The sequence below is a fragment of the Thamnophis elegans genome, chromosome 3 (assembly GCF_009769535.1).
Source record: "Thamnophis elegans isolate rThaEle1 chromosome 3, rThaEle1.pri, whole genome shotgun sequence".
Classification (NCBI taxonomy): Eukaryota; Metazoa; Chordata; class Lepidosauria; order Squamata; family Colubridae; genus Thamnophis; species Thamnophis elegans.
Genome location: NC_045543.1, coordinates 39,255,441 through 39,280,572, shown reverse-complemented (window position 1 = coordinate 39,280,572; position 25,132 = coordinate 39,255,441). Strand labels below are relative to the sequence as shown.

Genomic DNA, 25,132 nt, shown 5'->3' with positions numbered 1-25,132 from the left:
TGTTCCACTGATCAGCTTTCACTGTTAGGAAATTTCTCTTTAGTTCTAGGTTGTTTCTCTCTCTGGTTACTTTCCATCCATTGTATCTCCTCTTGTCTTTTGGTGCTTTAGAAAATAGTTTGATCCCCTTGCCTTTGTAGGATCAAATATTGGAACCCTGCTATCATGTCACCCTAGTCCTTCTTTTCATTAGACTAGACCAGTGATGGCAATCCTTTTCTGGACTGAGTGCCCAAAGCGTGTGCCCAAACTCCAAAAATGCATGCATCCCCCAAACATGTGCATGCACTCCCACCACACATGCAGATGCCCCCCCATACCCGTGCATGCATGCGTGAGGCCCTCAGCACACACCCCACCCCCACACATGTACGTGCAACCCCCCCCCCACCTGCATGCATGACAGAGACCCAAAAACCAGCTGGCTGGCAAGAGGCACGTGCACATGCATGGTGGAGCTAAACTGAAGCGATGGCTCACATGTCATCGAAGAGGGCACTGTGTGCCACCTCTGGCACGTGTGCTATAGGTTTGCCATCACGAGTCTAGACATACCCAATTCCTGTAATTGTTTTTCATATGTTTTAGCCTCCAGCCCCCTAATCATTCTTTTTTGCTGTTCTCTGCACTCTTTTCAGAGTCTCAACGTCTTTTTTATGTTGTGGTGATCAAAACTGGATGCAGTATTCCAAGTGTGATCTTATTAAGACTTTGTAAAACTGGTACTAGAACTTCACGTGATCTTGATTCTATCCCTCTATTAATGCAGTTTAGGATTGCCTTGGCTTAAGTGATTCACTTATCCTGTGGCTATGCAGTTGGTCTTTCTTGCTTAAGTGTAACACCATACTTTTATCTATGTTAAATTTCATTTTTTAGATAGGGCCCAGTATTCAAGTTTGTCAAGATCTTTCTGGGTCTTGAGCTTGTCTTCTGGTGTGTTGGCTATTCCTCCCAGTTTAGTGTCAACTGCAAATTTGATGAGTTCCTCTTCTATTCCTCATCTAGTTTATGAAGATATTGGAGAGTATTGGGCCCAAAGCAGAACCTCAGGGCACCCCACTGTTTACTTCGAGCTGCACTGGCTTCCAATCGGTCTCCGGATACGCTTCAAGGTGCTAGTTATTACTTATAAAGCCCTTCATGGTATTGGACCTGGGTACTTGAGAGACCGCCTGCTGCCAATTACCTCCCAAAGACCCATTAGATCGCACAGGGTCGGCCTCCTCTGGGTTCCATCCACCAGCCAATGTCATCTGGCTACGACCCGGGGGAGGGCCTTCTCTGTTGCAGCTCCGGCCCTTTGGAACGAACTCCCCGCGGAGATTTGGACTCTCACCTCTCTCCCTGCTTTCCTAAAAGCCGTTAAAACCTGGCTGTGTCGGCAGGCCTGGGGTTGATGAGCTCCCTTCCCGTCTCGACAGGTGTGGTTGTTGGTCATTTTAAATGTCTGTTTTTGTACTTGTATGTTCCCCTTCCCGTTTAAGTTGTTCGCCTCCCTGAGTCCCTTTTAGGGAATAGGGCAGCATATAAATAAAATAAAACTTAAACTTAAACTTCCCTCCATGTAGATATAGTTACATTGAGGACTACATATTGAGTACGATTTGTCAGCCAGTTGGTGGTAGTGTTGTCTATTTCACATTTTTCTAGCTTGCCAAGAAATAGGTTGTGGCCTATTTTATCAAATGCTTTACCAAAATCTAAGTATCTATGTCCACAACATTTCACTGATCCACTGATTTAGTCATTTTGCCAAAGAATGTAATAAGTTTCATTTGGTATGATCTGTTTTACACGAACCCGTATTGGTTACTGGTTATAACTTTGTTTGCTTGTAGGTGTTTGCAGATTTGTTGCTTGGTTATCTCTTCCAAAATCTTCCCATGTATTGATGTCAGACTGATTGGTCTGTAATTTCCTGAATTTGTTTTTCCCCTTTTGAAGATGAGAACTACATCAGCTCTTTTACACTCCACAGGTAGCACCCCTTTGTTCCAAGAACTTTGAAAGATATGTTTCAATAGTTCTGAAATCACACCTACCCTGGGATGTAATCCAACAGGACCCATCTAGAGATAACAGGTGTTCTCTTGCCTTATTTTTGCATAGTTAATTTGCATCCTAACCTGTCATTTACAGTTCTGCTTTTGGTGAATTGAATATTGTTTTCTTTTTGTGTGAAGACAGATGCAAAGTATGAATTAAGCAGTTCTGTTTTCTCTCTACCGCCTGTTATTTCTTTGCCATCTTCTCCAATTAGTGGACCTATCTTTGACTTTTGTCTTGTTTTTTTTATTTTGGTGAAAGAAACTGTTTTTATTGTTTTAACATTTGTTGCAAGTCTTACTTGGTTCAAAGCCTTAGCTTTCCTTAGTTTGCAGGTTCAGGCTATTTGTGGGCATTCTGCCTTAGTTATGAATCACTTTCCATTTTTTTGTACTTTTGTACTTATCCATTTTTTCCTCTCAGTTGGTTTGAGAGTTCTTTGTACTACCATGCTGGTTTTTTTCTTGGTTTCCTTTGTTAGTGGTATTCAACTGGATTAGACTATAGTTGTATTTTTTAGAGTTTGCCAAGTTTCTTGAGTTGATTTTCCCTTTAAGGTTTTCATCCATGGAATCCGTCCTATGTTCTCTCTGATTTTGTTAAAATACTCTCTTAAAGTCTTAAGACACTGGTTTGATTATGTTCTGTTGCTTGTGACTGTTTTATATTGAATTCTACATGATTACTCTCCCTTAAAATTCCTGCAAATTCAATTCCTCTATCACTTCTTTGCTATTGGTAACAATAAGGTCTAGCATAGCTGCTCCATAATTGCCTTCTCAATCTTTTGGGTGATGAAGTTGTCAGATAGGTGAGTCAGGAATCTGTTCGATCCCCCACTTGTTGCGGAGTGTCCCCCAATTGATGTCAGGGTAGTTAAAGTCCCCCATTACTATTGTGGTGTGTTTTCTTCATATATTGGTTAAATACACTGATTTTAAAAGGAATAATCCTAAATTATGATAAAAAATACCACTACTAATACATTCCAATAAATAAATAAATAACTTGGCAAATCTCTTGAATTGCCTGTTTATTATACCTTTCAGATTCTAAGCAAAAAAACAGATTCTTTGTTCATATTACAGATAAACAAAATGCTTCTTCTTTTCTGGCACAATAGAAAATATAATATAAACTGTAACTATACATCAAAGAGAAAATAAAAACTTATTATGTTGTTTTTTGGAAAAACTGAAGAACTGAGATAGGGGACTGGCAATAACATATGGCATAATAGGGTCAGCTTTCTGGCAGATGAAATAACTAATATGTGGAGAAGGAAAGGGAAACATTTATATTTGTGTTTTAGTTAAACTTATACATTTTTACATTCCCCGAGACCTATGTTGCTGAGATACTTATGTTCTTATCTATGCAAATTAATTCAAAAGCAACTAGAATAGTGAAATATTTTAAATTCCTTGACAGAGAAAGAAAGAAAAATAGTATTACAGTTGATCAAAAAAACTTTACTGATATAACTTTTATCACATTTTTTGGAAATGTTGCCTAGGATATGTTGAGAGAGAGATTTGTTTGTGGAGTTGTTACTATTTCAAAACATGTTAGTAAATAAGGACTTTATATGAGAGAAAATATATGTTAGGTAACTGTTATAGAAATAGTAGTAAATGTTTATAAGATTGGCAATTAGCAGAAAAATAAAAAAGGAATTACGCATTTTGAGTCCATAAACTATGGTGAAAACTTAATAAAAACTATGAAATACAGAGAGATACTCTGTATAAAAATGTACTTAACCATAATTTATAGACATTTAATAATCGGGGTGCCATATAATAACTAGGGTATAAACACTATTTTTTTTAAAAAAAAGTAACTTCAAAATGAAGTTGCATTGAGATATTTATTAAAATACTTGTTTTTGCAGGGGACGTAACAATTCTTCAAATGCAGGTAGCCCTCCACTTACAATCACAATGGAGCCACAAATTTCTGTTGCTAAGCAAGGCAGCTGTTAAGTGAATTGTGAATTAAGTGAAAAGATTGGGACCGCTGCTCTAGGATACACTTTAGGTTAGTAGAAAGCCACTTTGGTGTAGTAGTTAAGGCATCAAGTTAGAAGCTTGGAAACCAAGAATTATACTCCCACTTTGAGTGCAAAGCCAACTGGTCACCTTTATTATTTTTATTCCAACTTATTGATTACTAGTATGAGCTGAAGCATAACTATTAATGCCCTGAATATCTTGATTCCATCTACAGCTCTGTTTTCAGGCACAAAATAATGACTTGTATTTTTGTTTATTAGTTTTCAGCTTTCTGAATTGGTATTCGAATATATTTTATATAGCTCTAATTATCTTTCTTAGTTATCTATCTATCTACCTACCTACCTACCTACCTACCTACCTACCTACCTACCTACCTACCGTGTTTCCCCAAAAATACGACCTGTCCTGAAACTAAAGCCTTGCCACATTTTTTGCATGGGCAAAAATATAAACCCACCCCTGAAAATAAGCCCCTGGACAATCCCCCCCTCTGGCCAGGCAGAAAACTGCTCACCGACCTAGTGGTATCCCGAAGGCGCCAAGCCGCGGGAATGAGGTGGGGGGCAAAGGCGCTTGCGTTGCTTGGTGCTTTCGGGTTACCGCTAGGTCGGTCAGTGACGCTGTTCCCAGCTGAAGAGAGGGGGTTGCCGGGCAGCTGCTCTCTTGCTAGCGCTGTCGCAGCAGCAACACAGCAGCCATGAGGTGACCACGCTCATGAGCAGCCATCAGGCAACCCCCCTTTCCAACCAGGCACAGCGCCGCTGACTGACCTAGCGGTACCCAGAAGGCACCAAGCAATGCAAGTGCCTGTTCGCCGCCCTCTGCCTCCCATGGCTCAGCGCCTTTGGAATGCCCCTAGGTGAGAGAATAGGGCTCTGCATGGCTGGAGAGGGGGGTTGCGTGAGAGGCTTTTCCGCTCCCCATTCACGTGACTTGCAGGCTCACGATGCCGTTGGCTAATTCTACAGTACCTGCAGAGGCAGGGCATCTCTGCTGCTGGTGCTGCCCGCCGCTTGTTTTTTTTTTTTTTTTTTTTTTTTTTGTGGCTTTCAAAGCATGGAGGGTGGATGCTGCTCTGGAAATATGCTCTATGGTAGTGTATAACCATAGAGCATACTCCCAGAGCGGTATCCTATCTCCGTGCTTTGGAAGGCGCAATGGAGGATGGATGCCGCTCTGGGAGTAGGCTCTATGGTTGTACGCTCTGCAGCCCACAACCATAGAGCGTACTCCCAGAGTGGCATCCATCCTCTGTGCTTTGAAAGCCGCAAAAAAAAAAAACCCGCAAGGGAGCATCCGCCTGACAACCCAAAAACAATAAGCCCTCCCCTTTAATAAACCCAAGGCCATATTTCATGGGTCAAAATATATAAGACCCTGTCATATTTTCAGGGAAACATAGTATCTATCTATTGTCTTTAAAACAGCACACTTGAATTTTGTTTTAAGTTAAACTTTTTGCTATCAGTATAGGTACTTTTACTAGAAGACTAAATAATTGTTTCTCTATGGAGATTCTAATCCGGGTCATGGTTGTCCCAAAGGTCCTTTTTTTCAAGAAGCAACTGGACTTCTTTCCAGAAAGTCCAGTTGGAAAGAAAGTCCAGTTGTCTCTTGAAAAAAAAGTATCTTTGGGATAAATAATTGTTTAAATACAGTACAATAGAAGCAATTTCCTGTTCTAGAAATAAATTATTATATTGATTCTTTTTTTATTATTGTGGTACATCCTTAAGGTATCAGGCAACTTGGATGGATGGTTGTTTGGTTGATAAATAGATAGAGAGGTAGCTATAGCTATATAAAATATATTCAAACAGACAGACAGAGTGACTGACTGACCAAGCAAACTTACAGAGTTAAATTGGATGATTTTCTCCTTTTAACAGATAGCAGTATTACTGCCAAGAAAAATCCAGGGGTACATGTCTGAAGTCACCAAGAATTAAGCTTGTCTTCAAAAAGACTAGATCTTTCTAAAATACTGTAGTCATAATATGTTTGAATTAAATGAAATATTAGCCTGAACGTTGCCCAGGCTTTGGAACAGGGGTGGGTTTCAAAAGTTTTTACTACCTATTTTGTAGGCGTGGCTTGGCAGTCATGTGACTGGGTGGGCATGGCCAACTTGATGTCACTCACCAGGAGATGACATGGATTGGATAAAATGTGGTGAAGCTCACTTAACAACGCTCTTGCTTAACAACCAAAATGTTGGGCTCAATTGTAGTCATAAGTCAAGGACTATCTGTGCCTTCCTCTGCATGGCAGTCTTGTCCTAGTAAACTTCTTCTCCTTTCTGGCAATTTTCCTCTATGTTAGAGGCACCAAAATAATCCAGACAATGTAAGGTTTCCTGCTGCAGCAGGGGGTTGGACTAGATCAGTGGTAGGTTGCAGGTGGTATGCCCCTGTATGGGTCAACCAGAGCCTGCCCAGAGCACCAGGTACTGTTCTGGTACAATGTTCTGGAGGGTCCACCCACCCACCCATGCTCCTTACCTGTCTTTAAGCTCTTCAGCACTTCCGCGTACATGCACGGCACATACAGCACCTGCACGACGCTCCACTGAGCAACTGGAGTGTTGCGGAGGCTCGTGGAGGCTTCTGGAGGCGTCGCTGGACAGTAAGACTCGTGAGCATGCTGCACACGTGTGTGTGCACACGCTACACACATTAATATGGAGGATGCTGGATCCGGAACCCACCACTGGACTAGATGACCTCTGAGTAGCCTTCTAGCCCTAAATTGCTGTGCTGTTCTTCCTTCCTTCCTTCCTTCTTTCTTTGTTTCTTTCTTTCTTTCTTTCTTTCTTTCTTTCTTTCTTTCTTTCTTTCTTTCTTTCTTTTCTTTTTCTCTGCCCTCTGTGGGAAGCAACACCCCACCCACCCCAAATAACTGCTGAATGTCACTTTGCAAACTACCTTCCGAGCAGCTTTTCAATTTAAATCAGGACTCCAAAGTTTGCAGCTTTATGACTTGTGGACTTCAACTCCCAGAAAACCACAGCTAGGCATACTCAGTTCCGATTTAAAGCGACAGCATTTGTTTTTCTCCTTTGCTGAATCTCCTGACTGAAAAATGAGTTTCCTTCCATCTTTCTTTCTTTTTCTTTCTTTCTCCCTTCCCTTCCTTCCTCCCTCCCTCCCTCCCTCCCTCTTTTTTTCTCTCTCTCTTTTACTTTTTAAAGCTTTTTTTTCCCCTTACCTGAACCGGCAGGGGGGAAAAACTTTAAAAAAAAACCTTTTGACGATGCTTCTGATGGGAGTACAGGTTTGGGGGCATGGCCAAACCATCATTATTACTACCGGTCCTATCCGATACGCTAGATTTTCACTATTTCTTCTGACGTACCAGACCGTAGAGGGAGGAACCCACCTCTGCTTTGGAATCATTAGCTATGTTACTCCAATTTTTATTCTCATTTTTATTTTCATTTTTCAGGTGTAGCAACCGGACCCAATGTGCAGTGGTTGCTGGCCCAGATGTCTTTCCTGATCCTTGTCCAGGAACATACAAGTACTTGGAAGTGCAATATGAATGTGTCCCTTACAGTATGTATTATTTTACTATTGTAGTTGCTATTATTGTTAGTCGTTTGTTACTGATCTGAACACCAAATGGCTATAATTGTTAACATTCAATTTTTGGGGTTATTTCATGCTCATATGTGGCTTCCGACAAACTGAGCAATGGTGTATAGTAAAGAAGCTGACCAATGTAGAATTGTGGTTCTCATCAGAAAGCCATCTAGTTCCATTTCCCCATCCCCAATATTTTTATTTATTTCACAGTAATTATAGCCTTATGAAAAGTCAATGGAATCTTAAGTTCTGAAGCAGTATACAGGTACTCTTTGATTTACAACCGTTTGTATAAAGACAGTCCAAAGTTACTACTCTTACGGCTTGTAATGCACTTCTGACTGTCACAAATGTTGCACACACCCCATTTCAGTCACTTGATTGCAACTTGGATGTTTGGCAGTTGGCTCACATTTATGTCCATTTGCAGTGTTCCACAGTCACCTGATCACAATTTGCTTTTTTTGCTGGTTTCTTACAAAAACCTCCATGAAGGAAAGTTGATTCAAACTAATGACAGCATGTTTTTCTTAATGACCATGCGATTTGCTTAATGACCACAGTGACTCACTTTATGACCAATTAAAAAATGGTCATAAAATTTGATCTGGTCAATGGTGATTCAACCTACAACCGCAGGGATTTACAACCGATATTCCGGTCCTGGTTATAAACTGAGAACTACCTGTATTCCAACATTCCAATTTCTGAAAGAGAACAAGCAAAGAAGATTGTTTCCATATTTTCTTTTGGGATCCCCAGATATTTCACTGGTCAATACAGGTAGTCCTAGTTTAGCACCACAATTGGGATTACGCTCTTCCTTCAGCTTTCCTGTGATTTACAGACCTGTGAAGCTCATAAATGTGAGGACTGGTCACAGAGTTACTTTTTCATCATTGTCCTTAACTACAAACAGTTGCTACAAGAGGTAGTTGCTAAGTGTAGACTACCTGTGTTGAAAATTACTTGAGAGATAAAAATAACATTTTGGTCTGTTTCAGCACTCTTTTTCTTATATAAAGAGATGGGAACTTCTGCAGTACTTAGCATGAATTTGTAGTTTAATTATTAATTAATTATTGTAGTTTAATTATTGCTTAATTATTAACAACATCTATATTTTTGTTGTGACATGTATGAAAATATCATTTCTGCACATCTCTTCTGTAATTACTCTCAGAACAATCCTCTCATATCTTCTTTCAGTGTAAAACAATTTCAAACATTAATGTTTGAACAACTTTGCATTTATTCCATCACACTTATAGGATTTTGATACTTGATAACTGGCTTTCAGTTTACAATGTATTCTTCATCTATCTAATAATATTTGAGAATATTTCTTAAAATGAAATGTTTCTTAAATGGGTAATATCTAAAACATTTTTAGGCTGCAAATAAGCCCCACTGATTTTATAGATTTTATTTCTAAATCAATAGCAGCTATGCATAGGATTAAATTGTTAGAAGAACAATGCTATTGCTACAAGAAAAAGTATTTGAAGAATCTCAGAGTAGAGTCATTTTGGATAAAAGGAAAGTGTTTGAAAGTTGCCATATTTTTCGGACTATAAAATGCACTGGAGTATAAGACACCTTAGTTTTGTGGGAGGAAAATAAGAAAAAAAATATTCTGCCTCTGCCTACCAGCATCCATGGTATTTATGTGGCTAGCGTCTTGTCAGTGTGAGAGAGAGTTGAAGGCTGTTTGGAAAGAAACAGTATTTGCTGTGTGAGCAACAAGGAAGGAGACAGCAAGGAGCCTAGGTGTGGCTTGTTCTGTACTAATGCTGCATGCTGGGCTGATATCTGAAACTAAAACTGAAAGTGAAACTTCTCTCCTCTGCTGAACTACCATGTTGGAGAACCTGTTTTTGGTATTGTATATTTACTTAATGTGTTATATTATATATAAATCCTGAATCCCGCTGAATCAGTTACTTATGTGTGCTTTCTGAATGTGATTGCTGCTGCAAACTCTGACACCCCCTTGTAGCAAATAGCAGCCTTATTCAGCATGAGCAGCTGATTGACAGGTGGATCAGCCTCCCGGAATACCCCCAATCAGCTGTTCCAGGCTACAGGGTTTGCCACAGACCATCGCCTCCTCCATGCCTTGCGTTTTTGACTGCATTCAATATATAAGACACTCCCAAATTTTCACCCGTTTTAGGGTGGAGAAGTGCATCTTATACTCTGAAAAATATGGTAATTAATGAATGAAGGGAGTATATCTGAGTTGGAAAGTGAATGAATAGATATGTAAATGGAGTTTGGGTCATGCCCATTTTACTACTAAAAGAGGTTACATCATTCCCACAATAAACAATGCCCAAAATATATATGGTTGATCTATCTGTCTCTCAATTTATACTGAGCCATTTGACCAACAGAGTTGCCAAGAGAACTAATAAGACCTTTTAAAATGGTTTAAGCGCTGTTTTACAAAAAGTTCAAATCAACTTAATCCAGTTCAAATACTGGGTAACACACTAAATTGCATTCACTTAAAATGTCCTGTCTGAATGAATTCATCTTTATTAATATGATAATAAACTTTATACAACATTCAGAGGCAAACATGGGTTCTCACAATAAGATTGACTCAACTACCCAGCCTCATTTTAACTTAATCTGATATTTTGTACAAATCTAAGGTCTTGAGCATTTTTCCTCAAGGCAGAGTAGTGGGGAGTTTTTATTTTTATTCCATAGCTTAGGGACAATGCAAGAAAATGTTCTCTTCTGTATGTCAACAAACATAATTGTGCTGTGTTGTGCTCCCAAATATTAAGAGGATTTCTTTTGCTGAAGTTAGTGTGAGAAATTCGTATTAATCTGGTCCTCAGTTGGTTAGACAATGAATCATCTAGTGCTTTAAAGATTAGAACTAAAATCTTCAACTGTATGAAGCACTGGAGATCAGTATAGGTTTTTCAACTCAAACAATAGTGTTAGCTAAAGGGAGAGTCGCTTTGGTGACAAACAGATTGGTATCCTAGATCAATTTATGGCCTTGAATTCCTTGTTTGTTGCCATGGTAACTAAGAATCTATTCCTTTCTTCTTTACACTGCTTGCTGCCAACCCTGAAATAACAAGCCCATAAAAATTAAAAAGGCAACCACCACCACCACCATCCCTCTCAAATACAGCAACCTCCTATTGTTCAGGGTGTTTAAATACTATGATCTTTTCACCTTCAAATGATTGATCATAAATAACTAAAACAATCTGTTCCCTCCTTAAACAACAGAATACTGCACTGGGAAAGATAGGATTTTGCTCAGTGTCAAGTCTGTTTCTTAAAAAGAAAAATATTTTTTAATGATTGTTTGCTCTTGAGGAGGCAATTAATGTCTTTAAAAGTTTCTAGAGAAGTAACTTGCTAGATGCCAACTTTTTCCTTATATCTACTCTGCCAGTATCATAACAGGATATAACAGCAACTTCCAGAGCATCACAAGATTGTAGAATCACTCATTTTCACACTTGACATAGCCTTCCACAGTCTCCAGTACCTCACAGAACAGCCAGTTTTTGCACACCCAAAAATGTTACAAAGCTGTCAGGAGAAAGATAAATACCAAAACCAGTAGATTTGAGGGGATAATTTAAGATCTCCTGTCAGGCCTCTTCTTCCAAGGGACCCCCAATACCAGGGACGTGCAGTCAGGGGAGGCAGGGCCTCACCATTGTCATCATGAAAAGAAAGAAAAAAATAAGAGGAAAAAGGCTGAGGTAGTTGCTGCCAGAGTCACAGTGGATGACTCTGCTTAGTGCTAACTGCAGGAGGAGGCGAGAGAACCACGTGCCTCCTTTAGTCTATCTTTATGATTGTTAAGTATTCATAATATTCATGATGCCAGCAACAGCCTCTTGCTTTCTGATTGGCTGAAAGCTGCAGAGGGTGTTGCCGGCCTAGAGTTACAGTTGATTGGCCGAGGGACTGACGTCAGCGGTTGCTGCCCAGTCCCCGGCCGGTGATTGGTTAAACCGTTCGTATAAATACCTTTGGCGCGCGTTCTGTTCTTCGAATCGCTGTCAGCTGAGAATAAACCAGTTGCTTGTTGAACCCTGGCTGCCGCGTCGTCCCTCCGTCGATATTTAAAACTGGCGACGAAGGTGGGATGCGATTCCACGCAAGCCTAGGGTAAAGAGAGAGGTTCTATCAGCCAGCTGCCACAAGCCGCAAGTCGCGCCGGCACCGAACGCTGAGGGAAAATTCCTGTCACAACCTCCTCTCCTCAGCCTGTCACTAACTCCTGGCCAACATGAATCCTTTGCCGCCTTTCGCTCCATTCGGCTCCGCCGGTGAATCCTGGGAAGGGTTCATGGAGCGGTTTGAGACATACCTCATTGCTACAAAGAACCAGGCTCAAACCGATGAGGAGAAATGTAGTTTCTTTTTATCCTGCTGCGAACCTTCTATGTTCGCCTCAGCCAGAGCTATGGCTGCTCCCAGACCAGCTTATAAATTAGGTTGGGACAACCTGATGGCTAAACTGAAGGGACACTATGCCCCGACACCTTCCAAAATTGCCCGCAGCTTTGCGTTCCGCAGAAGAGTGCAAAAGCCGGGAGAGTCAATTAGCCAGTTCTTAGAAGCCCTACGTACGGTAGCGTCCCAGTGTGATTTCTCAAATCTTGAGGAAAATTTAGTAGAGCAATTCGTGTGCGGAGTGCGGGACGTCCATCTAAGAAGCCGCATGTTCCGCTACCACGATATTACCCTCCTACAAGCGGTGGAAATCGCCAGAGCAGCCTAGCTCTCTGAGCAATCCACCGCTGATCTGGAGCGGCTACAACTATCATCACAAACTCCGGGACACGTTCCGTTCACTCCACCGGCCTCCCAAATCCATGACATTGACTTTGATGACTTTACGCCTTCCGAGGACCCGGAGCCCGACAACGTCGGCCAAGTACGTGCCCAACCTCGGCGAAGACAACCGGCTCCATCAGCGGCCGCCCCGCAGACCTCCAAGGCTTCTTGCCTTAGTTGCGGAGGCCGCCACGACCGCCAGTCCTGTCAGTTCCGGAACGCCATCTGCCGCCGTTGCCAGAGGCAGGGGCACATTGCCCAAGTCTGCCGAGCATCCTTGCCGGCCCCTGCCTTCTTCCAAGCCAACGAAAGACCCAAATCGCAGCCGCGCCGCCAGCCACCGTGGCCAACGCGCAGAGGAGACGACTGCCACAATGTGTCCGCACCACAGGAAGGGGAGAGTTCAATCAACCAGGCCTCCTCCGGATCCCGAAAAATAACAGCTAATGTCCACCTGGCAGGTCAGCCGTGCCAAATGGAGGTGGACTCCGGCTCCTCCCGTTCGTTGCTGTCCTGGGACATGTTCTCCCGCCTCTGCCCTGCGGTGCCCCAAACAAAGTTAGCCCCAACCCGTTTACTTTTGAGGGACTACCAGGGAAAATTGATTCCCGTCCTGGGGTCTTTCCCTATTCCTGTTAATTACGGCACTTTTAATGGGGAGCTGCCAATCATTATTGTAAAAAACGCCCTGCCGGCCCTTCTCGGCCTTGACTGGTTTCCAGCCCTGGGGTTGTCCATTGGGGGGGTGCACCGGGTGGTTTCCTCTTCAGTGGAAGACGTCTTAAAGGAATTCTCTGACGTTTTTGATGGCAAGCTCGGGTGCTACAAGGGAACCCCCATCTCCCTTAGTTTAGATCCCCAGATTGCTCCCATTAGGCTGAAAGCCTGCAGGGTGCCCTTTGCTTTAAGGGCCAAGGTTGACGCCGAACTTGACAAGCTTTTGGCGCAGGGTGTCATCGAGCCAGTTGATCACGCTCCATGGGAGACCCCCATAGTCCTCCCGGTCAAGCCGGATGGCTCGGTGAGAATCTGCGCCGACTACAAGTCGACGATCAACTTGGCCCTTCAGGCAAACCCCTATCCAGTCCCTGTTGTGCAACACCTGCTCCACTCCTTGGGGCAGGGTTGCATATTTGCCAAACTGGATATGGCGCAGGCCTATCAACAGCTCCCGGTGGATGACGATGCGGCGGCTGCCCAGACCATCGTCACCCATCGTGGGGCTTTCCGTTGCCGCCGCCTGCAATTCGGCGTGTCCGTTGCCCCGGGGATCTTCCAGAGCCTCATGGAGCGTCTGCTCCATGGACTACCGGGGGTGGTGCCATATTTCGATGATGTTCTGATCGCTGCAGCCAGCCGCTCAGAACTCATTGATGTATTGCGGAAGGTCCTCAGTCGTTTCAGGGGCGCGGGATTGAAATTGAAGAGCAGCAAATGCTCATTTGCTGTCCCTAGGGTAGAATTCTTGGGCTTCTTAATAGACGCCCAAGGCATTCACCCTACACCGTCAAAAATTGCCGCCATTAAGAACGCCCCCGCTCCCACCTCCAGGGCGGAGCTACAGGCGTTCTTAGGGCTGCTCAATTTCTACGCCCCCTTTATTCCTCACAAGGCGTCACTAGCCGAGCCGCTGCATCGGTTGCTCGACCGATCCGCGGCCTGGCGCTGGGGCAGCCGCGAAGCGCATGCGTTCGCGGCTGTCAAAGAGACGCTGACGTCATCGGCAGTCCTGATTCAGTATCATGACGGGATGCCTCTGACGTTGGCGTGTGACGCCTCCCCATTTGGTCTAGGGGCGGTCCTGAGCCATGTCCTCCCGAATGGCTCAGAGGCCCCTGTGGCCTTTTATTCCCGGACACTCTCCTCGGCGGAGCGAAACTACAGTCAGATCGACAAGGAGGCTCTGGCTGCAGTGTCCGGGATTAAGAGGTTCCATGACTACCTCTACGGTCGGCACTTTACTCTTGTCACCGACCATAAGCCACTCCTTGGGCTTTTGGCGGGCGACAAGCCGACCCCTGCCATTTTGTCCCCCCGAATGACTCGCTGGACGGAGTTCCTCTCAGCGTATTCTTATACGCTGCTCTACCGTCCTGGCAAACAGCTGGGGCATGCGGATGCCCTCAGCCGTTGCCTGCTACCGGAGACGGACACCGCCCCTGTCCCAGCCCTCTCCGTCCTCTCCATTGCCTCCTCCGGTTTTCCAATCTCCGCCACAGACGTGGCAGCCCACACGAAGGCCGATCCAATCCTCTCCCAGGTCGCTTCCTGGGTTTTGAGGGGATGGCCGTCAGACAAAGTGGCAGAGGGCTTTCGTCCCTTTAAAAATCGCCAGGCAGAAATCTCCCTCCACGGGGGTTGTCTCGTCTGGGGGGATCGGGTGCTGATCCCCGCCGCGCTTCGGCCACAAGTTCTGGATCTGCTCCACAAGGACCACCCGGGCATAGCACGGATGAAGGCGTTGGCCCGTAGCTATGTCTGGTGGCCCTTGCTGGACACAGAGATAGCGGCCTATGTAGGCCGTTGCACGACTTGTCAAGTGTCCAGGCCCAACCCCCCCGCCGGGCCTGCTCGAGAGTGGGAGGCTCCGAGAGGCCCATGGTCCCGCCTCCACATCGATTTCGCTGGTCCCTTCCACGGCCAGAACTTCCTGGTTGTGGTGGACGCCTACTCCCGGTGGGTGGAGCTGGTCCTCATGGGCTCTACCACAGCCGAGAGTACGGTCAGGGCTTTACGGAAATTGTTCGCGACCCATGGGTTGCCGGATGTGATGGTTTCGGACAACGGGCCCCAGTTCACATCCACCACTTTCCAGGAATTCTTGGCCGAGCAAGGGATCCGGCACGCGCCCATAGCCCCGTACCACCCGGCCAGCAATGGCCGGGCGGAGCGGGCGGTCCGCTCAGCGAAGGAGGCGCTGGGCCGCATGGACCGGGGCGACTGGCAGGCAAGGGTGGCGGCTTACCTGCTAAGCCAACATTCCACCCCCTGCCCAACCACCAACAAAAGCCCCGCGGAGCTCTTGATGGGTCGGCGCCTGCGGACTCCCCTGGATAGGCTTCACCCGCTCTATTCAGGGGATCAGCCGAGCAATCTGGGGGTTCTCCCTCCCCGTTCGTTTAAGTTAGGAGATTCCGTGTGGGCCCGTTCCTTTGCGGGGGAGCCGAGATGGGTTCCAGCTTCTATCGTTGCCCTGACAGGCCCATGTTCTTTTAGGATCCAATTGGCTGACGGATCCCAATGGAGACGCCACCTGGATCAGCTAAGGAGGCGTCTCCCATTGCAGGCCGGTTGCCACGAATCCCCGATCGACAACACCGCAATACCGGGGTTGCCCTGGGAAGCCTTCGCCACTCCAGGCCTCAACCTGTGCCAACCACAAAATACTCAAGCCGAGAGACCGCAAACAAGGGCCTTCGCCACTCCAGGCCTCAACCTGTGCCAACCACAAAATACTCAAGCCGAGAGACCGCAAGCAAGGGCCTTCACCACACCAGGCCCTACCTACCAAAGCGCCACCTGCAGGGACGCCGAACTAACATCTCAACCCATCCTAGGGAACTTGCAGACATTCACTCACAACCCCGGGAACACTCTTCAGAAGGTTCCTCCTACGCCTGGTGACGCGCCCCCACGGCCAAGCCTACCTTTGCAGTTGAGCCCGCCTTCTGGGCATTTTCAAAATGGCGTGCCTCGGAGCTCCACTCCCTTTGGGGAGGAGCTACCACGAGGAGGTCCTCCTCCGCCGACGACTGCCCCTGCAATGAGAAGATCTGGGCGGGTCCGGCGCCGCCCAGCATACCTTCAAGACTACGCATGCTCCGTTTCGGGCATGCGCAGAACTGGGGGAAAGGGGTGTTAAGTATTCATAATATTCATGATGCCAGCAACAGCCTCTTGCTTTCTGATTGGCTGAAAGCTGCAGAGGGTGTTGCCGGCCTAGAGTTACAGTTGATTGGCCGAGGGACTGACGTCAGCAGTTGCTGCCCAGTCCCCGGCCGGTGATTGGTTAAACCGTTCGTATAAATACCTTTGGCGCGCGTTCTGTTCTTCGAATCGCTGTCAGCTGAGAATAAACCAGTTGCTTGTTGAACCCTGGCTGCCGCGTCGTCCCTCCGTCGATATTTAAAAATGATCACTTAAGCAGACTTAAGCAAGGGTTAAAAGGTGAAAAATTCCTTATGTAGAGGAGGCACGTGGTTCTTTCGCCTCCTCCTGCAGAGGCTTTTTTTAAACAGTTAAGCAGAGTCATCCATTGGGGACTCTGGCAGCAGCTAACCCAGCCTAGCTTCAGCAGCTCTTGCCTTTTTCTTTTTACATTTTCACATTTTCATCATGGCCTCCCCAGCCAGCCAGCCCACCCACCCCCCGCCCGACTACTCCCCGCATCTCGTGTCTATGGTGAGTGGCCAAAAGCCTCTTTCTTGAAAGCTCCTTTTGCCTGCTGTCAAGAAAGAGGCTTTTGCTCGCCCCGCCGAAAAAAAGTGCCCTGCCGCTTCTGTCTGACATAGAGGCGCCCCGCGCCCTGCAGCTATGTCCGACCCAACTGCGAGGTGCAGGGTGCCTCTATGTCAGACAGAAGTGGCTATCCACATCTAAAGTGCCTTTCCATTCATTGTTAAATAAGGGCAATCCCTGATCCCAACTAAAGTAACTTTTAGAAGTGGGAGAACGATTTCAATGGCAGACAGCAAGATTGCGCTGGCAACACCTCTTTCTTGTGGAGACAGAAGCGTGCAATCCTGTTCCATGCTTAGAACTAGATCACCTTCGGGGAGAAGGTAAACGATTGCAAGCTGCAGCCTTAAGCTCTGTCGCCTGGTATAAATGGCTTCAAGCAGCCTCCGATAGAGAAACTGCCTTCGTGGGAAGCGGTGGCTGTATTGGGGGCGCGACTGATGCCTCCTTCCAGCTGACCGGCCTGAGGCGGGGCCCTTTGCGGAAGCAGTAGCCTTTGCAGCAACTACAAGGCGAGGATCATGCAGGAGACAGTTGATTTTGGGTGTGGAGCCTGGGCGAGCTGGAGCCGTGGTGCAGGTCTACAACTTGCACCCCTTCGGGTCACAGCAAGTCATCCCTCTGAAGCAGGACCCAGCACTCTTCTGCTGCGGGCGGGATGTATTCCTGGTGGCCTGCGGCTCCAGCGCCTGCAAGGTAGAAGTGTTTGCCCTGTGGGGCGGGCAAAAGCCGAAAGAAAGCACCCCACCGCTTCTGTCTGACATAGAGGCGCCCCGCACCCCGCAGCTGGGTCGGACATAGCTGCAGGGCGCGGGGCACCTCTATTTTGGACACAGCTGCGGGTGGGCAAAAGCCGCTTTCTTTCTTTTTGTCTCACCAGCCATAAGCTTCACCGCACATCACTGCCCAATACATATTTGTATTGATGGATTATCAGCAGTCACACTAAATGCCCTGACCAAACATACACTGTCTGAATACGGAGATCTTAGGCCTTGCATTATGGACTTTTATTTTTTATCTTATTTATCAAATTTAGAAACCACCCATCTCCCTTAAACTTTCCCTTTGACTCAGGAATAGGCAAATAGAAAGAGCTTTGAATCTTGAGAGTTCAGAGACTAGAAATACAGAATGTTAGAAATCTTCAAAGCACTTATCCTACGTGAAACCTGAGCAGTCTGGGAAGTTGCTATGCTTTGATTTTCTGGCTCTTCTATGCAAATAGATGAGGTCTACTTTTCACCTGTTATGCTTTTGTTTGAATGGAATCACATAGCAACATCTTTTGGGATAGAAAAAAATTAATTCCTTCTTTACATGAAAGTCAATTTATCAGATGCTTTAGAATAAGGGATCCCAAAACCCCGGCTGTGATCTGTTGGGAACAGGCAGCGGCCATGTAAGCAGCGGGTGGGCAGGTGAGCACGCGAAACTCCATTTGTGCCAGCAGCAGGTGTGCACACTCACACATGAAGCTCCCACTTGCAGAAATGAAATTTCATATCATGCACCTGCCACTTGCACAAAACTATCCCCTCCCGCCACCATTGCTGCTGCTGCCACTGCTACCAGCCAGTCTAGGATATTGTCATAGGAAGCATTTCAGTTTCCTAGGACACTCTGATCCTGTTCAAGTGCTAGGTTTCTATGAGGGATGTCTAGAAACCAGGAATGTTTATGGAGCAAATGAGGCGTCAGGATGGCAAAAAGAGCATTAAGATGTAACCCTCATACATTTTGAATGTGCATGCATGTACAGAAACGTACATTGCAGTATTGCACTCCTCAAAACTGCCCCTTTTCCTACTTCCTGGAGATGATCCTGGAAAATACAGCTCATCATGTACAGATAAATCATAATCTTATCAAACTTTTGCATCTAGAACCCACCTATTTCACTATAGACACTGAACTATACTTTTGGAATCTGGCTTTTCAGTGAAGTCACCAATGCAACTTCATTCTGTTCCTCATATGTTGAATTTTATTCAGAAAGTAAAAGGCCTAACAGCTACTGTTTTTCATGTCAGTAGTTATAAATGAAATGATGAGTTGCAAATTCAGTTTTCAGTTCAAAACAGAAGAACTAGACTTAGCTCATTTCTGATGTGCTTTGCGGAATGGAATAACTCACTGTCATCAGCTCACCGCAACCAACCTAGTGCAGCCATTTAGCTGTGGCCAAATTGCCACAAGACAATTCACCTTGAGACAATTCCCTACACAATAACTCAAAACAATATCTGCCGCTCCTTCTTCAACATTATTTCCATTGACAAAAATGAAAATAATGTTGAAGAAACAATTGTATACAACATCTGTCTCATTGAGTTATCCCATGTGGATTGTCCTGTGGCACGTTGGCTGCAGCGAGTTTTCCCGTGGTGAACTGGCCATGCCGAGTTCGCCAGGGTGAGATGTCTGTGGCAAGATGCCCATGACAAGTTGGCAATAGCAAGCTGTCCTAGATCCCTACTGAATATGTATCAGGGCTTCTTATCAAAATATAGTTTTCATAAGTCATCTGGTGCAATAATGTCACATTTCATAGTCTTTTAAATTGTTAAATATTTCAAACCTGTTTTGTACTTATTTTTTCCACTGACAGTAACTAAAATTTTGTCACTTTTTTCATAGCAAGACAGATGTTTTTTCCATCTTTGCCTTCAATCCACGGAACAACTGTGTTTGTTTACATTTCTCCCCTCTTTTACCCATTTTCTTCTCAGAGCAATCATTGTTTATATTAGCTGAAATCTGTGTTATTCCCTTGATAAATCTTTTAGCATTTATAAAGAATACCTTTTTAATGCCATTCTTCGCTTTCTCCTTCACAGGTCCCTGGGATCAGAAACTGTTTCTGATTCTCACCTAAGAAACTGCATGTGCAAATTGATTTTTTTGTGCATAGCTTTATTCAAGACACTCATCTTTGTAAATCTATATAATGTTTTATTTTTAAAAGAGATGTCTCCCGATTCATCTTTAAATCAAAGTTCATCTGTTTGCCAAAGTCTATTGTGATAATGTGGAAAAAGAATAGGGAGCTAATACTGAAATGAAATGGAAAAAAATAGAATATTTTTGTTAAAGAAACAGTGTTTAGTTCCCATTTAGAAAGACTTTAAAAGAGTTCATACTTTCATAGGCTTTCATTTTCAAATGTATTTCTGAAGCAAACAAATACAATCAATGGCATAATGTATAGACTAGATCATGCTTAAAACACTAAAAATGGAGATGGAATATGAAGCATATTCACATATAAATATATTCACATACATACATCCCATTTCTTTCATACCATGACTTCCTCGATCTTAACCCTTCCCCTAGGCCAGGGGGAGGGCAAACTTTCATCTTCACATTGTCATCACATGATGTATCATGACTTTTCCCCCCTTTGCTAAAATGGGGGTGGTGTGGCGAGCACATGACGCATCCGGCCCTCAGGCTGCCCTAGACTCATTTACTACTTCTCCTGCAGTGTATTTATTTTGCAGTTGGATCCTCATTTTTACTCTTAACAATCTCAATATACTTATTTCATACTAGTCACTCACTTATGTGTTCAGTCCACATTCATAAGCACAGATTAATCTCCAATCTTTTCTTTGAGTCCTCACCAAAACTTAAGTAACCCATTCGTGCTTACTTCTCCTGTCATAATAAGTTTTCACTTCCGTACAACAAGTAGGCAGAAGCCATTCTTATGCACAGTCATTTTCATTTCTTTCAGTGAACAATCAATCTCCAACACATCATTTTCATCATTATCATTTTATTGACATTTATAGGCCGCCCTTTTCCTTGAAGGGACTCAGGGCGGCTTACATTTCATAGGAGGGGAGTGTAAGACAGGAAACAAAAGAAATGTGAATAAAGGAAAATAACCAATAAAACACAACATTCATTCGACATTCGGGCGGGGCGAGATTAGGATCTTATCCCCAGGCCTGACGGGATAGCCAGATCTTGAGGGCTGTGCGGAAGGTCTGGACGGTGGTGAGGGTGCGAATCTCCACGGGGAGATCGTTCCAAAGCGTCGGAGCTGCAACCGAGAAGGCTCTCCTCCGCGTAGTCGCCAGTCGGCACTGACTGGCGGATGGAATTCGAAGGAGGCCTACTCTATGCGATCTGATGGGACGAAGGGAGGTAATTGGCAGAAGGCGGTCTCTCAAATAGTCAGATCCACTACCATGAAGGGCTTTATGAATGGTGAGTAGCACCTTGAAGCGCACCTGGAGATCAACAGGTAGCCAGCGCAGCTCACGGAGGATCGGTGTTATGTGGGCGAACCGCGGTGCGCCACAATCACTCGCGCGGCTGCGTTCTGGACTAGCTGAAGTCGCCGGATGCTCTTCAAGGGCAGCCCCATGTAGAGCACATTGCAGTATTCCAGCCTAGAGATCACAAGGGCTCGAGTGACTGTTGTGAGAGCCTCCCGGTTCAGGTAGGGCCGCAACTGGCGTACCAGGCGAACCTGGGCAAATGCCCCCCTGGTCACAGCTGACAAATGCTGGTCAAAAGTCAGCTGTGGGTCCAGGAGGACTCCCAAGTTGCGGACCCTGTCTGAGGGGTATAAATTTTGACCCCCCCAGCCTGATTGATGGAACGTTGGCCAAATTGTTGGGAGGGAAACACAACAGCCACTCGGTCTTGTCTGGGTTGAGTACCAGTTTGTTAGCTCTCATCCAGTCCTTAACGGCCTCAAGACCCCGGTTCATCACGTCCACCGCTTCATTGAGTTGGCACGGGGCGGACAGATACAGCTGTGTATCGTCCGCGTATTGATGGTATTTTATCCCGTGCCTCCGAATGATCTCGCCCAGCGGTTTCATGTATATGTTGAATAGTAGGGGGGGATAAGACCGAACCCTGCGGCACCCCATAAGTTAGGGGCCTCGGGGAAGATCTCTGCCCCCCCACCAACACCGACTGCGACCTGTCCGAGAGGTAGGAGGAGAACCACCGCAGAACAGTGCCTTCCACTCCCACCTCCCGCAGTCGTCGCAGAAGGATACCATGGTCGATGGTATCGAAAGCCGCTGAGAGGTCAAGGAGAACCAGGATGGACGCATGGCCTCCATCTCTGGCTCTCCAGAGATCATCGGTCAATGCGACCAAAGCGGTTTCTATGCTGTAATCGGGCCTGAAGCCAGACTGGAAGGGGTCAAGATAGTTAGCTTCCTCCAAGGTACGCTGAAGCTGGAAGGCCACCACCTTCTCAACAACCTTCCCAACAAAGGGAAGGTTGGAGACTGGACGATAGTTATTAAGAACGGCTGGATCCAAGGATGGTTTCTTCAGGAGGGGTCTCACCACCGCTGCTTTAAGTGCGGCGGGGAAGTGCCCCTCCCGAAGGGAAGCGGTAACAACCGCGTGGATCCAGCCTCATGTCACCTCACTGCTGTTGGCAACCAGCCAGGAGGGACACGGGTCCAGTATACAGGTGGAGGCGCTCACAGCTCGCATAGCCTTGTCCACATCCCCGGAGGCAACATCCTGAAACTCAACCCAGAGATGGTCTGCCAAGCTATTCCCCTGTGTCTCGGCTGGATCTGCGGGAGTGGAGTCCAGGTCCGACCGAAACCAAGCAACTTTGTCCGCCAAGAACTGGACATACTCCTCAGCCTTACCCTGTAAGGGGTCCCCCGCCTCCCTCCTATTTAGGAGGGAGCGGGTTATCCTAAACAGGGCGGCTGGGCGGGACTCGGCGGACGCAACCAAGGTGGCAATGTGTGTTTTTTTAGTTGTCCTTAATGCCCTGATGTATTCCTTGGTGCATGATGTCAGAAGTGCTCGGTTTGATTCGGACCTATCGGACCTCCACAAGTGCTCTAGGCGTCTCCTCCGGCGCTTCATCTCCCGGAGCTCCTCGGTAAACCAAGGGGGTCTCCGGGATCTGCCGGCCCGGAGGGGCCGTAGTGGCGCAATCCGGTCAAGAGACTCTGATGCTGCCGAGTGCCAGGCAGCAACAAGGGTCTCCGCCAAACTGTGGGCGAGAGTATCAGGAATAACCCCAAGCTCCGTCTGGAACCTTAAAGGGTCCATAAGTCGCCTGGGGCGGAACCACCTGGTCGGTTCCTCCTCCCCACGGTGGGGGTTTGGCCTCCGGAAGTCTAGCCTCAGTAAGCAGTGGTCTGACCACGACAGGGGTATGATCTCGTTACCCCTCAAACCAAGATCACAAATCCACTGCTCCGAGAGGAATACGAGGTCGAGTGTGTGACCCACTGAGTGGGTTGGGCCTCGAATTACTTGGGTCAAGCCCATGGCTGTCATGGAGGCCATGAACTCCTGCGCTCCATCAGAGTGTTCGCCGAGCGAAGGCAAATTGAAGTCCCCCAGAACCATAAGCCTAGGGAACTCAATTGCTAGCTCGGCTACCGACTCGAGGAGCGAGGGGAGGGCTGCTGCAATGCTGTTGGGAGGCAGGTACGTTAACAGCAAACCCACTTGACCCTTGAGGTCCAACTTCACCAGTAGGGACTCACACCCGACAAGCTCCGGAGCAGGGATCCTACGAGGTGCTAAAGACTCCCGGACAACAATAGCCACACCGCCACCCCTTCCCTGGGCCCTCGGCTGATGAAGCACCTGAAATCCATCTGGGCACATTTCTACAAGGGGGACTCCTCCCTCCGTGCCCAGCCATGTCTCAGTAATACATGCCAGGTCTGCCCTCTCGTCTAAAATTAAGTCCCGGACGAGGGGAGCCTTGTGAACAACAGACCTGGCATTTAGCGACAGCAGCCTGAGACCAGGGTCCCGATTACTCGCGCCATCTGACCTTGGAGTGGGACTCATAGGGCCGGAAGGAGGGATCTCTGTGATGTAGCGAGCCCTCCTTCCCCGATAATGGCCAGCCCTAAAGTCCCCGCCATATCTGCCTCTCCCTGTTATGACCGCAATGCTCCGACCCTCTCCCGTGGGCGTGGTCCCCCCGGCCACCCTGGCGACCCCCGCGTTCCCCGGCAGGTCCTCCGAATCAGACATACCCAAGCGCTCACACAAGCAGCCCCCACAGATTGCCCATTACCCATAGCCTTTGCTATATTTGCACTTCGTAAAATTTCTCTATCCACTTTCCCATATTTAGTAAACTTTCTACCAAGGTACACAGATTCATCTTATTTGCTCTAGTTTTCCATCATTTATGTATATCTTACAGTCATTCACTTAATTTGCCACCCATCTCCTAGAGTGTTTCTTATGAACTTGTGGCTGTGACCTTTCTTGTCTGAGTATACTTGTCTCAGTGGATGACTGCCCAATCGGATTATGTAGGATTTATCCAGATGCTTATGAAACATTGAGTAACCTTGCAATGCGACTAGTACTAATTAAAGCTGATTAAATGTCAACACTATTTTGATCACTGTATGGAAGGCAAGAGGAACAAGAACTGCTTAGAGAGCTTATTGCTTAAGCCTAACAGCTTAGCCAGAAGCTGAAATGTTCAAACCTTCTTGGAGTGATAGAAGACCAAGATTGAGCCTTGGACCTTCTGTATGCTTGCGATCCACTTCTAAACCACAACAAGTGTCCTAGCTAGCTTCCCATTGAAAACAGTAAATGGGACTCCTTTTATCATATATAAAAACAAAATTCCATAAGATGTTTCCACTTGCTTGTTTCTTAAACCACAAAGAAAAATCTATTTACATTCATTTTTAAAATCTATTAAATCAGAATATATATGTGATCCCAATATTTTCTAGCATTCTTGCATGTCCACCAAAGATTAAAAGTGTACCCTCCATTTGATTACATTTCCAACAAATATCTGAAATTCCCTTGTATGTTTTTGGCAGCTTATCTGACATCATATACTAGCAAACCATTTTTTTTTAAAAAAATACTTTTTAAAGATTATAATTAAATATAAATTTCAACTCTTTCTTCCATATACAACTTGATAATACATTGATACAACTATATATTATATCCAAAATGTTTTACCCAGTCTTTAACTTGGTCATCCTCTGTATCCATTTTCAATAAAGGTTTGTACATCTTAGCAATAATATGATCATGACAACTCCACGTCAAATTCAGTCTTACCATTTTCAGATTCATTATTTTTCTTATCAATCTTAAAACTTTCTGTTAACTCATCATAGAGAAACCAATGGAATGTAAAGCCTTCCAACTCTGACATTTTCTCTTGTTTTAAATTTAAATTATCCT

At 45.7% G+C, this 25,132-nt stretch overlaps 1 protein-coding gene across 1 annotated transcript in view; it reads left to right on the top strand.

Moving 5' to 3' along the window:
- The window catches only part of ADGRL3 (adhesion G protein-coupled receptor L3), a 453,165-nt gene that overhangs the window by 143,779 nt on the left and 284,254 nt on the right, over nucleotides 1-25,132 (top strand). The window contains 1 exon segment of the mRNA XM_032213192.1: nucleotides 7,512-7,621. Within this exon segment, the coding sequence (XP_032069083.1) occupies nucleotides 7,512-7,621 (110 nt within the window).